Source organism: Nilaparvata lugens, chromosome 9 (assembly GCF_014356525.2).
Source record: "Nilaparvata lugens isolate BPH chromosome 9, ASM1435652v1, whole genome shotgun sequence".
NCBI classification, from domain to species: domain Eukaryota; kingdom Metazoa; phylum Arthropoda; class Insecta; order Hemiptera; family Delphacidae; genus Nilaparvata; species Nilaparvata lugens.
The window spans coordinates 29,694,603-29,709,836 of record NC_052512.1 but is presented as its reverse complement, the minus strand read 5'-3'; the positions used below and the strand labels follow the sequence as shown (position 1 = coordinate 29,709,836).

The 15,234-nt window shown below is 34.1% G+C and overlaps 1 protein-coding gene across 3 annotated transcripts in view; it reads right to left on the bottom strand.

Annotated features, from left to right (window-relative positions):
* The window catches only part of LOC111053290, a 67,311-nt gene that overhangs the window by 3,715 nt on the left and 48,362 nt on the right, over positions 1-15,234 (bottom strand). For 2 of the 3 annotated variants that reach the window (XM_039435199.1, XM_039435201.1), the window contains one exon: positions 3,171-4,185. The exons of the other annotated variant lie outside the window; for it this stretch is intronic. In XM_039435199.1, the coding sequence (XP_039291133.1) occupies positions 3,938-4,185 (248 nt within the window). In that variant the 3' untranslated portion in view covers positions 3,171-3,937. Of the gene's footprint in view, positions 1-3,170; positions 4,186-15,234 lie in introns of those variants that run through there. 3 annotated transcript variants of the gene reach the window in all.

Genomic DNA, 15,234 nt, shown 5'->3' with positions numbered 1-15,234 from the left:
ATTTGACACAATTGTTTTTGTATGTGGCCATCTGCCTATTATTATTTTATTGATGCCAAGAAATTGACACAATGTTTTGTATGTGGCCATCTGCCTATATTATTTTATTGATCCCAAGATATTTGGCACAATTGTTTTTGTATGGGCCATCTGCCTATTATTATTTTATTGATCCCAAGATATTTGACACAATTGTTTTTGTATGTGGCCATCTGCCTATTATTATCTTATTATTATTATAAATCTTATCTTGTTGATTCATTTAGTCTTTTATTGGCGTACTTACCACACTTCAAGCTATCAGTATTTTATGCACAGAATTTTAAGATTTATTTGTAGGTATTTATACCAACTATCATTCACAGTCCACTGCCCTGCCCTTGGATTCTGTCAGGATGTTGTAAAAGACAAGAATAGAAAATAAATCTCTCCTGCTTTTCAAGGAAGGTCCTTCGCAATTCATCTGTTGGGAAATCAATAGCACAAGTCTGTCCCAATCTCTTGAAAAATGTAAATCTCAGGAATTTATTTTGACCTCTCTCCAATCGCAAGGTGGACACTGTACTAGCCTACATAGTGCGGAATTCCAAACTGGTGCTGCATGTTATGCAAATTCAACTAAGGACAACACTCAATCCCTTAGTAGTACGCCAAACATTCATAATGAGAGTGATAAGCAGGAAACCAGCTCGACATCATTCCCTCATTCTATTTAGAGATATAAATCAAATCAAATCGCAATTTATTCTCACAATTTACAAATAATACAGTACAGTTACAGTACATTTATATTATATACCCTTACGTTATGAGAGACTCACATGTAGGCTTAAACCTGTGTTTGTGAGGGCCTGGCGTAATTCGCTGAATTTAAAAAATCGATAAACTAAATTATGAAAATTGATATTATATTACACTAAATTGAGAAAAATACAGATTTTAAAAAATGATATGAGTGAATGTTGATATTATAGGAAGAAAACAAATAATTGGCAGCAAAAACAGCCAGTAATTGATGACTAAAAGTTAGTAAAACTAAAAGGTAGATACACTATAGCAATGCAATTAAATACCAAGTTATAAAGAATTTTCCAAACTTAAAATGGAAGATGGTGATGACGATGGACAATCCAATCAAAAACATGTAATACTATAACAGTAAACTACACTGGCTACAAAAAAAATAATAATAAGCACTATGGGACTTGGATTTCGAAGGACCACAGACAAGATCACCAAGTTCCACATTCCCTACCTATATACAGAGAGAAGCACGCGTTCAGATTCCTCTTGGTCACTTATAATCAACCACTTCTCAACAATTTGCTTATACTGGCCTGATCTGTAATTTTGAAATGTTTTGAGATAGTCAGGTATGTTTCTAAGTATTATGTGTGACAGGTACTGAATATTAGTTGTTGAATATGTTTTATTCAATCTTGGAGTCTGTATATTGTTTATATGTGATGCTCTGGTGGGGTATCTATGATCTATTGTATTGTTAAAAATTTGGTTATGGTGAGAGTGCATGTAAATCAAGGCAGATCTCACAAATAGCTGCCTTACATTGAACACTTTAAAGTCCTCATATAACTCTTTAGTGTGACATCTGGGACCTCTCTGCAATGCGACCCTCAATATAGAGTTTACCATTGAGGTAAATATCTCACCATTGAGGTATTTATACTTTCACAAAGTGCTGGAACTATTTTACAAAGAAAGCGGCCAAAATCTCAATGAATTCATCTATGAAGTACGTCACCCAATGCTACGTACAGGAGGGTACTTTATTCCGCCTCGTCCAAGAAAGGAGAAATTCAGGAGATTCTTGCTATATGTCGCTCCTCGTATTTTCAACCTTTTGCCTAGTGAAATAAAGGATGCATTACGCTTGAATAGATTCAGACACTTGACCAAGAGTTGGCTATTGAAGAGGAATGAAGTGGAAACATTGTTTCAAGAAATTTTATTTCAGTAGATCAATTTATTAATTTTATTATGTATGTATGGCATTTCAACACGCTCAAATTACCAGATTGCATTATTCAAGCTTCAAGAGTTTAATTCAGCTAAATTTATCTCTTATATTTCATAGCTTTATCTAATTACAGTTTTATTTAGCATTCTCTCTCATTATTGTTCAAATTTCAACTTGATAGTTTCTAGTATGAATCTGATCATATTTACTATTCATATTGAAGGCATTATTTTATAGTTCAATTCACGTTTCTATTTTTGCAGAGCTCTGCTGTTTATTTTTGTTTATTCTTAAATTTGTTCAACACTGTAACCATACCAATCAAGAGAATATGAACATGAATATGCATATGGAACAGGAACGACCACACACTTTAGTAACTCAGGGGTTGTTTGAAGCAATATTTTTCCACTATTTTCAGTTATATATTGTGTATATTGTAATGTAATATATTATTGGGAGGATAATTTCAATTCCAATAATAGAAATAAGAGAATGAAGATTTATATTATAACTTTCGAAACGCCCCATAATAGAAACGCCCCATTTCGGAAAGCCAATTCTGACTCCAGCCAGAAACCAAAGTGTAGAATAGGAGATTTGTATAATTTTCAAAGTGTAGAACATAGGTAAATCCCGAGCTTGGAATCTGGCTCTAAACAATCAGAATATGGAAGAAAGGGAAGAAGAATGATGAAGAAGAAGAAGAAGAATTGAATTTTATTTCCAAAAATAACTTCTTGAACAATATTTTCACTAGAGTAAACAATACAAATAAACATTGATTGTAGCTTGAGTATAACAATATTATAAAAATGTGATATTTGCACTGCCAACATTAGATACCTTGTGTGATGCAGTTAACTTATTCTGATCCAATTCAGGTAAAAGTAACAAGTGAAAATACAATCAAAATGAATATTCAAAGATGGAAGTAGTATATTATCTATTATACAAGAATCCCAAAGGCTTAGGAAAACAACAAACAAAACTTAAGAATTCACATACTATATGATAAAGTGATAATCAATAACTCAGAGTGATGCTATGACAGTGAGGCTATCATGACAGCGGATCACTCATAAAGATGAAAAAATAAAATAATACAAAAAAATAAATTACTGTAGATGACGTATGACAGTGAGGCTATCATGACAGTGAATCACTCATAAAGACAAACAATAAAATAATACAATAAAAATAAATTACTGTAAGATGACGTAGAACAATAATTGTAATAATTATTACATAACTGATTCAAGAAGGTAAAATACAATAACCATCGCTCACAGTTTATCAACAATGATTGTTAGATACAATATTAATTTATTCATTCATTTATTGGATAGAGCAATCCTACTATAGTGAGGTCCACGTTACAATGTCAGTGATTGATTAGCAATGGTGTTGCTTTCCTTGTCTCTCATTCAACAAAGCAGATAGCGCTATCTCTTTCTAGCTCTGCTCTGCTTCCAGATCGTCTTTTAACAATGTAGAATTGATAATATCATTTGACAAAATATTTAATCTTTATTATGGAAATCCATTATGAAATATAATCTCTTGCTTGATAAAACATAGTTGACTATTTTAAACGAGAATAAACAGTTATCAGAATTGAATTATTGAATTAAAAAAATCTCTATTCATGGTACATGTAGAAATACATATGAATAGTGTCACAGAAAACTAATGAATATAGCCTAAATACTTAATGTCATACACATAAGATATTATAAAAATTCCTGTAACGAATGCAGGGATAGGCCTACCAAATATTACTTCAACTCAATACCAAACCTTTTAACATCTTCCAAAATTTTAAAATCGTTTGGCAATTTCGTAAAAAATGAGTTAGTAAACCATCAATAAACCGGTATCAGTTACCCTCCTTACAAGACAGAGGATCGGCAACGTTGCTCTCCCATCTTTCTAACGTGGACCTCACTATAGAATAAATTATGGATTTTTAACGTTATTATTTCGCGCTCTAGAGGCTTTTTTCGTGATTCGTTTTATCAGAGATGGTTTGCTTTTTGCTGGACCGTTCATTGTTTCACTTTCATCTGCTCCACTATTTGTGCATTTACCTGTTGAGCTGTACAGAGACGACTGCTTCTCCAACTCCACGCGGCTCCGACTGAGTGTTGATTCACCAGCAAAAAGGTTCTTCTCAAAATCGCTGCCAACATTGTATATGCATACATCTGAAAAAAAAAACAATACGAGTGTTTACGAACTCTCCACTATATCTAGGCATTGTTCCTGGGTAAAAAACATATCTAAAATAACATATTTGTATTTCCAAAAGCCTTCAGTTACCCAAACAGAGGGCCATTTTGTTTGTTTCACTAAGTTTACTTTCCTTGCCTATAACCATAGGTAAGGGAAGTATTGGTTTTCTTTCAATAATTTAAGGTACCCTAATTTCATGTTTCTATACGTTTCATTTTTTGAATTTCTATCACGACTTTCTAAAAATGACCTCACCGATTTTTTTCAAATTCATACCCTGTATAGTTATATATCAGCTCTATTCACTGGCATGTGTCTCCTCCCTGAGAAATTAACAGGAGGTCCACCGCATCCTTGAGAAATTTACTTTGCAACCTCCTTCTCGTGCGTGAGGTGGGTAGGTAGAGTAGTTTATTCAAAAGAACACATGTCGATATTTTATTAGTAGAACAGCTGTTTTGACAACTTTTAAAAAATCCTCAAATTTCATAATTCAAGCAAAGGAAAATGTACTCTGAACACAATCGCAAATAATCGTAGTTTTAATTATTTAGCCGCCAATCGGCATAATGTTATTCCCTAAATTATCCTCGTTAATGAGGCTTATAGATCAATGAGCAAGGAAAAGTTGTGTGAGTGTACCACACCAGATTTTTTCCTAAATAATGGTTGGACATACGAAATTGGAACTTCGCACAATCATTTATTGACAGAAGCAAAGCTGAGGTCTATGTTTCGACTCAATCAGCTTTTGTCTGTTTGTTTGTACCGCAGTTACAGACGCAGTTATTGTCCGATTAAAAGAAACCGCAGACCAACCTCCATCCAGGAAATTACGAGTACTTTTACTTTCCTTGCCCTATTACCATTGGTAAGGAAAGTATTGCTTTCCGAAAAAAATTGAGGTACCCCAATTTCCAAATTTCTATACGTTTCAAGGTCCCCTGAGTCCAAAAAAGTGGTTTTTGGGTATTGGACTGTATGTGTGTGTGTGTGTGTGTGTGTATGAGTGTATGTGCGTCTGTGTACACGATATCTCATCTCCCAATCAACGGAATGACTTGAAATTTGGAACTTAAGGTCCTTCCCCTATAAGGATCCAACACGAACAATTTCAATCGAATGCAATTCAAGATGGCGGCTAAAATTGAGAGAATGTTGTCAAAAAAAGGTTTTTTCACGATTTTCTTGAAAACGACTCCAACGATTTTGATTAAATTCATACCTAGAAAAGTCATTGATTAGCTCTATCAACTGCCACTAGTCTCATATCTGTAAAAATTTCAGGAGCACCGCCCCATCTATGCAAAGTTTGATTTTAGATTCCCAATTATCACGCTTTAGATGCAATTTAAACAAAAAAATTGAGTGGAAAAGATTAAGCATGAAAATCTCTACAATTAATGTTCAGTAACATTTTCACCTAAAATTGAAAATAAGCTCGAAATTCGAGAAAATGTGATTATCAAATTGCAAACTGTTGGCAACTGTTGATTCTATTGAATGATTCACTATGAAGAGATCGTATGTCTTAAACATTATTGTCCTGTCACCAGCTAGCTTGGATCTTAGAATAGTAGACTTGAGATACGCATGAACACTAGCGTCAGGTGATCAATTGTCATAACGGCAAGGAAAGTTGTGTGAGTGCGCCACTCCAGATTTTTTAGAATAGAAAATGTGCCTCTCTAAAATGTGCTGTATTTAATGAAGGAATGCTATTTTTAGACGTGACATATGCACTGGAGAGCCAGGCAGTAATAATACAAACCGTGTTTTATTTGCCTTTGCAAAACTGAATACTGTGGGCACTTAGTGAGCAGAGATCATTGTCACACTACTCATTATTCATTTCCCTTCTCTGTCTCACTCAGACGTCAGAGGACAAGAGTTGTCTGCGGTGAACCTTGAGGACAACTGAGCCGCTCCAAATCATACTGTATTTATCAATTGTAGAAAACTTCTCACTTGACTGCACCATTTTCTTCCTTCTCAACACGAAATTTCTTTGTTTTATGTTGTCAAATCCCAGCCTCTTGTTGAAGCGTCATGTGTCATAATCTTACTCCAAGGGGGGGACACGGAAATATATAACTTGAATTGTATGACAAGGAACTAGGATTATAATCGTTTAACCATAAGTACGATTGCCTCGTATGGTAGGTCTTACCTTGTGTTGGCGAATGTTGCAGCCTATTTTGCTCCGTAGAGAGGGGAGGACGTACAGTAAAAAAGTAATTGATAGTTAAAATGGTCAGATTAAATAGAATAATTGAACGATTATAGTACTTGAGGTTATGATTTAATGATAGGTAGTTGTAGGTCAGGTTAATCGGATTGTCGATATCACTTAAATCAGAGTATCTAAGTAGAATGACTGGTGTATGGATGTAATAGATTGGAAAAGTTAATTTGCTCAATAGAGGGTTTGGCGGTCTACAAAGGTAGCCGAAGTAAGGGACCTGAATTTCTAACTTAACGCTGTAGGTGGTTATAATATGGTGAGGTGGAATTGAATTCAATTTAATAATTAAATGCAGTTCAACTTGAACCTGCTGAGTGTAAATTATGCTGTCACTAGGATCAGACAGAGATAGTAATTTTGGAGTGAACCTTTTCTCCAAATGATAACTAATACATCCAGAATCCAATAATTGTGCCGTAATTTGGAAAGATATTAGACCGCATGAAACAACAGACAGAATGGCAAATCCATGCGAACCAGGCCTCTGATAAGTACTATAGGTTGTGTGAAAGCAAAGTGCTGAACCAAAATAGTAAATATTTCGAGTACCGAGTTTAATTCTAATGTTGTCTAAACAATCCACTACCTCTCTTTGCGACATTGATCGGCTAATAATGCAGGATTCACTTCACCTCGGTGTGGTAGGCTAGTGGAAGTCGATTTATTATTTGATTCTGCGGGATACTCTCAATGAAAAGATTTATTACTTGATAAGAAAATCGACCACCATTTACCACCAGAAGAAATAATAGTCTAATGATAGATACTATACTCGCTAATGTCCGACTATTGCAAAAAAGGATGTGTCCTGAATGATCAATGTGTGTCAGTCGAGAAAGAACGAATTTGGAGGTATAATGAAGTGAACCCAGTTTAATGAAACGGTAAAATGGATATATTCTGAAGGATATACTTTTACAACAAATATTGAATAAATTAATGAACAGATTATGCAAGTTATAACTTTCAATAGATACAGAATGAAGATTGGTTGACAGCAGATTTGAATCTTTAAATTATAAATATTATATAAAAAGTTCGGTACTCTTCGATTAAACAAAATAAAATCGATAATAGCCCTTGGAAAGGGTCATAAACTGAACTAGTTAAATAAGAAAAAACAAGTTAATACAAAGTGATAATTCAGAAAATAGAACAAATCAATAATTAAAATTATTCTCAGGGTGTGGTTTCACCTAAGGAAAATAGACCTTTTGGCTAAGTACAGCTTGGATATTTAAATTTATTAAATACTAAGAAAACTAATTATGATTACTTTTGTACCCTTAATACTATAGTCATGACTTTTCCAAATGGACGAATTTATACGCTGTACAATTTTTGCAGATTTATGGGGATCCCCTTTTATATATTCGAATAACTTACATAGACTTTTGTTTCCGTTTTTTGGTTTTCGAAATATATTCGGCCGTAGAATATATCGTTCCAGCTGGATCCTTTCACGTGGCGAAAAATGTTGAACAGACCTCACTAATATAATTTTGGGGTTTATTTAAATGAAATTTAAAATCTTAGTATCACAATTATTATAGGAACTTTGGAACAACTTTTTTAAAACAGAAAAATGAAGATTGAATTACATTAAACAGAAATTAAAGCTTTTGAACAATTAAGTACGTGGATTAGGTCTGCATCCTACCGATGATCCTTGCAAAATGGCCTCGAGTCTTCCTCTTCTAATTTTCACTTGAGTTTCTTCTTCAAATTTTATCTCACCAAATTTACATATTCATTCGGGATTGGTCCGATTCTGTGACATAACCAATACGCTGAATGGGTGGTGTCACTGTGTCCAACTTTAAAGCTTTTAAATAGGGCGAAATTCCTGATTTTAAGTTGTTCCAAATTATCATTTAGTTTTTATAATTATAATAATACACAAATAAATAATAGAATTCGTCTATGATGATATGCATTTAAAATTGGCTTCGGTGGGTAGCTAATGATTATAGAACATAGACATGCTTTTATAACATAAAGTAGACATAATATAAGAATATATATGCTTATAACAATAACGAACACGATAATAAATAAATATTTCTTCCTTTTTTTTTGTTTATATGATTTTTTATATGCTAGAATATTGACCCTCAATCGTCCTATATGGCTAAGCTAATTTGTCTACATATTTTTAACAAGTATATTTTTATGATAGTTCAATAAATAAATATTCAGGCCTATTTGGCATAGAAATGAAAGTATAAAAAATGAAAAAGTTAATAATATATAATTTTTATGATTGATTATTAGTCGAACTGCCTTCTCAATTTGCTACTTGTTAACGAGTTAGCCTTGGTCTATTCAAAGGGTTATGTTCTTGTTTCAAAACTAACCTTCAAATATAATTTTACTGATCCAATCCATAAACATACAAACATATACGGTTTTTTCCATTGACAAATTTTTGAAAGGTATACAATTACTGATTTATTTATTTCCTGCTTTGTAGGTTAGATAACAGTCGTCTATCTACCTCAGATAAGATTGTATTGTTTTTACGGTGATAGAAATCATTTCGTTCTCATACTAGCCTATGAATGAATTTATTGTGTATTTTGAGGACTGTACAATCATTGGTACATCACAAAAGTCCCTCTAAATCGAGTCTGCGGGTTTATGATTCAGGATCAGGATCTATGAGCGCGCAGGCTCGATTTACTCAAGTACCAAATGATTGACTCGGTATCTGCTATCTCACATAGCTGGTCTCAATTAACTGAGCCAATTTTTGGTTCATCGAACACAAAACGAGTTCAAAGTGCCCTAGATGGTGTGCAGACTCATCTGGTGCAATTTAAGGTGATAAGGCACCCCTTAATGGCACGCAGGCCATTGGTAGTAACCTTTAGGAGTGGGGTTTGTCCCTCTAGTCTCCTATAAATGATATAGAGTCAAGCTGATTTTGTCAGGTTGATCTCTTTACAAAGGTGAGTGTAAATGATACTGTGATACATTTACCTCAAAGTATAGATTTTCGGCATTTCGCCATGCAATACAATGTTTAAAACATAGATGCGACTTCAACAGTTAGTCGACATCGGGTAGCTAACTTCCGGCTACTCTTCTTTCGAGCAATCATGTGTACTGAGTTGATGTTTTCATCAGATACCGCCTGTCCTGGATGACCCTTACACAAAAATAGACATAGAATGTTTATAACATTTAAATTTTGGCTAACTTCACATTAATCAGTAAGTATTATATGTTTAAATTTGATACAGACTAGACGAATCGATTCTTTTCATAATTTTGAACTATTACCTCATATCTTTGAGGTTATGGGTCGATATCTAATTCTTTTTTCATGCAAGAACATAAAATAGACATATTATACTAAACATAAAATTATTTTTGTTTTTTTTTTCATTGGTTTTTTACATAATATATACATTTATAAATACAATATTACCTCGAACAATTTTACAATTTTTCTATATTGGTGAAGTTGGTACTTTTGCTTGTTGTGTTCTTTTGCTCACAGCTGATTATCGATTTTTATAATCTGGAAGTAATTTCCTGTATGTTCAGGCTAAATGTTTAATTTAATATCCTCAATATTTCATTTAATAATATGTACACAATTTGTGCACAGATTTTTAGTTGGACAAATTTATCCGGCCTCATTTTTAATAATAATTTCCTTTTCCAGGTCTGTAACAAGATGCCCATGGAAATTTGTTTTGGTTTGAGTGGGAACGCAACCTCGCCTCATTGTGGACAAACTATCATAATATTTACACGGTGAGTATTACATATATAAAAAATTGTTTACTTTCTTTATCATCACTTGTTGGATCGATGCCTGCTTATCTCACTGACCACTAATGTTTATTTATCCTTTCGTGGCGCTTGTTGACATCCGTAGCTGTTGTACCTTTTTCTTAGGTTAGCTAGGCTGATACTGCAAACTGGATCTTTGTTGACGATCTAAAATTGATAATTCAATTTTGTTTGCTTAATGAATAAACTGGTGAATTTATATGATGCTTTCAATTTACCTGTGATGCTTCAAATATTTATTGAATATCCTTATAACCTCAACAGTGACTGATTGAACTGGTTACATGAAATAGGTTATGTGACATGTTGTTGTTATTGGAGACAATCTAAACAGCTAAGACGAAATCCAGTGTGTATAACATGGTGCTGGACTATGAAGCTTGGCTATCATTTAACAAAGTTGAATTAAATTCCAGTTCTGCTGTCCCTCATTCGGTATTTTTTATAATAATTCAAGTGAGAATCTATGTTGATTTTTAACCGTCCTGTTATTTATTAATTGTTTAAATCTGGTATGGCAGCGATGGAGATGAATCCTTTCCGTAATAAGCTGTTTTCCTTGAATTGTTATTAACTTAGTTGGCTTTCACCGCACATGCCGGTAGTGGTTGTGGGTTTTTTCAAATATAGTTCCTCCTTTCTGATGGGTAACATGAAGTTTGGTGTTTTTAAACTTAAATGTTTGCTGAGATTGTTGATTTTTCTGGATAGTGTTTTCCTATCCTGCATGTGGGTGTGAACTGTACTTGACTTTAATTTCATATGATGGGGAGGGCTGTAGAATCTCCGGAATGTTTGCCGTTTCTTTAAAACTGATTGCCTGCTTCTTTTCTGAGTGGTGGTTGGATGATGTATGATTGACTTTAATTTGGCTTGATGGTTGTGTTTGTGGATCCTTCTAAATAATCTTCTTATTTTTTGATTTCCTTCCTGCTCAACTGTCATCTTGATTTTCTGTGGTATTTTCTTTGTCTTCTGTTGTTGTGATAATGTGACAGGTTATGATGTTTGCCGGTTTTATCTGTTACAGGAGGTGTCTTCAGTGGATTGGGGGTGCTAGCCATTAACGGTTTGGGCTGTCCCTCGGATTGGTGGATGGCGTCCTCCGGCTCCTCTCGGTGTTCGGTGAAATATGGATTGGCTCCAACATGGACATGCTGGGTAGGTTGATCCTCCATGCTCGTACAGTAGTTGTTTGCTGGCGCCATGATCTGGGACGTCTCTTCCGTTCTGGTGCTGAGTTTGTTAGAGAATTGGTCCGATTTCACGATCACATCTTTAATTTCTCTAGTATGTTCCGACTTTTTCTGATCAATCATGTCAGCGGTCCTTGCTCCCATTACTGTACATCTATCTTCGATCTTTTCCGTACTGGTTGTAGTTTGGTTCTCTAAATGGGCCATTTTTTGCTTGAACCATTCTCGTCGCTCTTCTCTGTCCCTGTCCCTCTCTTCCTGTTGTTTGTCCATCTTTGCCATAATCCGAGACATCATCTCCACGAATCTCCTGTGAATGGCGAATTCTTGTGCCGTCATCGCAGGTCTATGAGTGTCCTCAAGTAATGCCTTCCCTTCATTTGCAGGTATCGGCGGAGTGGTATGCGGAAACGAGGTGGTCGGCGGGGACTGACACATCAGGCATCACAGCATTACCGGTGACTGGCTCCGAATGATGTACGTCTGGATGAGAAACGGACGAGTTTGGATTGGTGTTGTCCATGGTGAACCAATAAATCCGCGGATAATATTATGAAATTTAAGCAGTAGTTCAGTAGTATGTGAGCAGACAAGTGAATTGATGCTGATTCGCGTAAAATGATGTAAATGATGAGATGAGTGAACAACAAATATTTATCACAGTGATTAGTGCCACGAGATGACTAGAGGATAATTCAGTGCACGTTGATCTTCACTTGTTCGAGGTAAAACAGATAAACAGTAAAAATTAACAATAAAAATATAACATATAATACTAAACATATAGCAATTTCCTGTGAGGTAGGATACGAAACCTTCTTGTTTTATAATTTTCATGTGGTTCAGTCCACATACAAAATTGATCTGTTCAATCTCAAGTTCGTTCTTTCTCTCCCCTAAAAACTCATCACTAGTTGATAAATCTTTCACCCACACTAATCATGCAGGGCACGGCTTATTAATAATTGGGGTTCTATGTCACTCTAATATGATTAGGATTGTTATGATGAATATTCAGGCTAAGTTTGACAAGTTGGGATTGATCCAAAGTTTGAAAAGATTTCTGGGTATTAGTGAAATAATTATGTAGTCTAATAGTGTAGCTGTACCTGCCTAGAGGTCTCATCAGAGGCCCCACGTTGGGCACCATGTGTCAAATCCCAGCCTCTTGTTGAAGCGTCATGTGTCATAATCTTACTCCAAGGGGGGGGGACATGGAAATATATAACTTGAATTGTATGACAAGGAACTAGGATTATAATCATTTAACCATAAGTACGATTGCCTCGCATGGTAGGTCTTACCTTGTGTTGGCGAATGTTGCAGCCTATTTTGCTCCGTAGAGAGGGGAGGACGTACAGTAAAAAAGTAATTGATAGTTAAAATGGTCAGATTAAATAGAATAATTGAATGATTATAGTACTTGAGGTTATGATTTAACAATAGGTAGTTGTAGGTTAGGTTAATCTGATTGTCGATATCACTTAAATCAGAGTATCTAAGTAGAATGACTGGTGTATGGATGTAATGGATTGGAAAAGTTAATTTGCTCAATAGAGGGTTTGGCGGTCTACAAAGGTAGCCGAAGTAAGGGACCTGAATTTCTAACTTAATGCTGTAGTTGGTTATAATATGGTGAGGTGGAATTGAATTCAATTTAATAATTAAATGCAGTTCAACTTGAACCTGCTGAGTGTAAATTATGCTGTCACTAGGATCAGACAGAGATAGTAATTTTGGAGTGAACCTTTTCTCCAAATGATAACTAATACATCCAGAATCCAATAATTGTGCCGTAATTTGGAAAGATATTAGACCGCATGAAACAACAGACAGAATGGCAAATCCATGCGAACCAGGCCTCTGATAAGTACTATAGGTTGTGTGAAAGCAAAGTGCTGAACCAAAATAGTAAATATTTCGAGTACCGAGTTTAATTCTAATGTTGTCTAAACAATCCACTACCTCTCTTTGCGACGTTGATCGGCTAATAATGCAGGATTCACTTCACCTCGGTGTGGTAGGCTAGTGGAAGTCGATTTATTATTTGATTCTGCGGGATACTCTCAATGAAAAGATTTATTACTTGATAAGAAAATCGACCACCATTTACCACCAGAAGAAATAATAGTCTAATGATAGATACTATACTCGCTAATGTCCGACTATTGCAAAACAGGATGTGTCCTGAATGATCAATGTGTGTCAGTCGAGAAAGAACGAATTTGGAGGTATAATGAAGTAAACCCAGTTTAATGAAACTGTAAAATGGATATATTCTGAAGGATATACTTTTACAACAAATATTGAATAAATTAATGAACAGATTATGCAAGTTATAACTTTCAATAGATACAGAATGAAGATTGGTTGACAGCAGATTTGAATCTTTAAATTATAAATATTATATAAAAAGTTCGGTACTCTTCGATTAAACAAAATAAAATCGATAATAGCCCTTGGAAAGGGTCATAAACTGAACTAGTTAAATAAGAAAAAACAAGTTAATACAAAGTGATAATTCAGAAAATAGAACAAATTAATAATTAAAATTATTCTCAGGGTGTGGTTTCGCCTAAGGAAAATAGACCTTTTGGCTAAGTACAGCTTGGATATTTAAATTTATTAAATACTAAGAAAACTAATTATGATTACTTTTGTACCCTTAATACTATAGTCATGACTTTTCCAAATGGACGAATTTATACGCTGTACAATTTTTGCAGATTTATGGGGATCCCCTTTTATATATTCGAATAACTTACATAGACTTTTGTTTCCGTTTTTTTGTTTTCGAAATATATTCGGCCGTAGAATATATCGTTCCAGCTGGATCCTTTCACGTGGCGAAAAATGTTGAACAGACCTCACTAATATAATTTTGGGGTTTATTTAAATGAAATTTAAAATCTTAGTATCACAATTATTATAGGAACTTTGGAACAACTTTTTTAAAACAGAAAAATGAAGATTGAATTACATTAAACAGAAATTAAAGCTTTTGAACAATTAAGTACGTGGATTAGGTCTGCATCCTACCGATGATCCTTGCAAAATGGCCTCGAGTCTTCCTCTTCTAATTTTCACTTGAGTTTCTTCTTCAAATTTTATCTCGCCAAATTTACATATTCATTCAGGATTGGTCCGATTCTGTGACGTAACCAATACGCTGAATGGGTGGTGTCACTGTGTCCAACTTTAAAGCTTTTAAATAGGGCGAAATTCCTGATTTTAAGTTGTTCCAAATTATCATTTAGTTTTTATAATTATAATAATACACAAATAAATAATAGAATTCGTCTATGATGATATGCATTTAAAATTGGCTTCGGTGGGTAGCTAATGATTATAGAACATAGACATGCTTTTATAACATAAAGTAGACATAATATAAGAATATTATGCTTATAACAATAACGAACACGATAATAAATAAATATTTCTTCCTTTTTTTTGTTTATATGATTTTTTATATGCTAGAATATTGACCCTCAATCGTCCTATATGGCTAAGCTAATTTGTCTACATATTTTTAACAAGTATATTTTTATGATAGTTCAATAAATAATTATTCAGGCCTATTTGGCATAGAAATGAAAGTATAAAAAATGAAAAAGTTAATAATATATAATTTTTATGATTGATTATTAGTCGAACTGCCTTCTCAATTTGCTACTTGTTAACGAGTTAGCCTTGGTCTGTTCTAGGGTTATGTTTTTGTTTCAAAACTAACCTTCAAATATAATTTTACTGATCCAATCCATAAACATACAAAC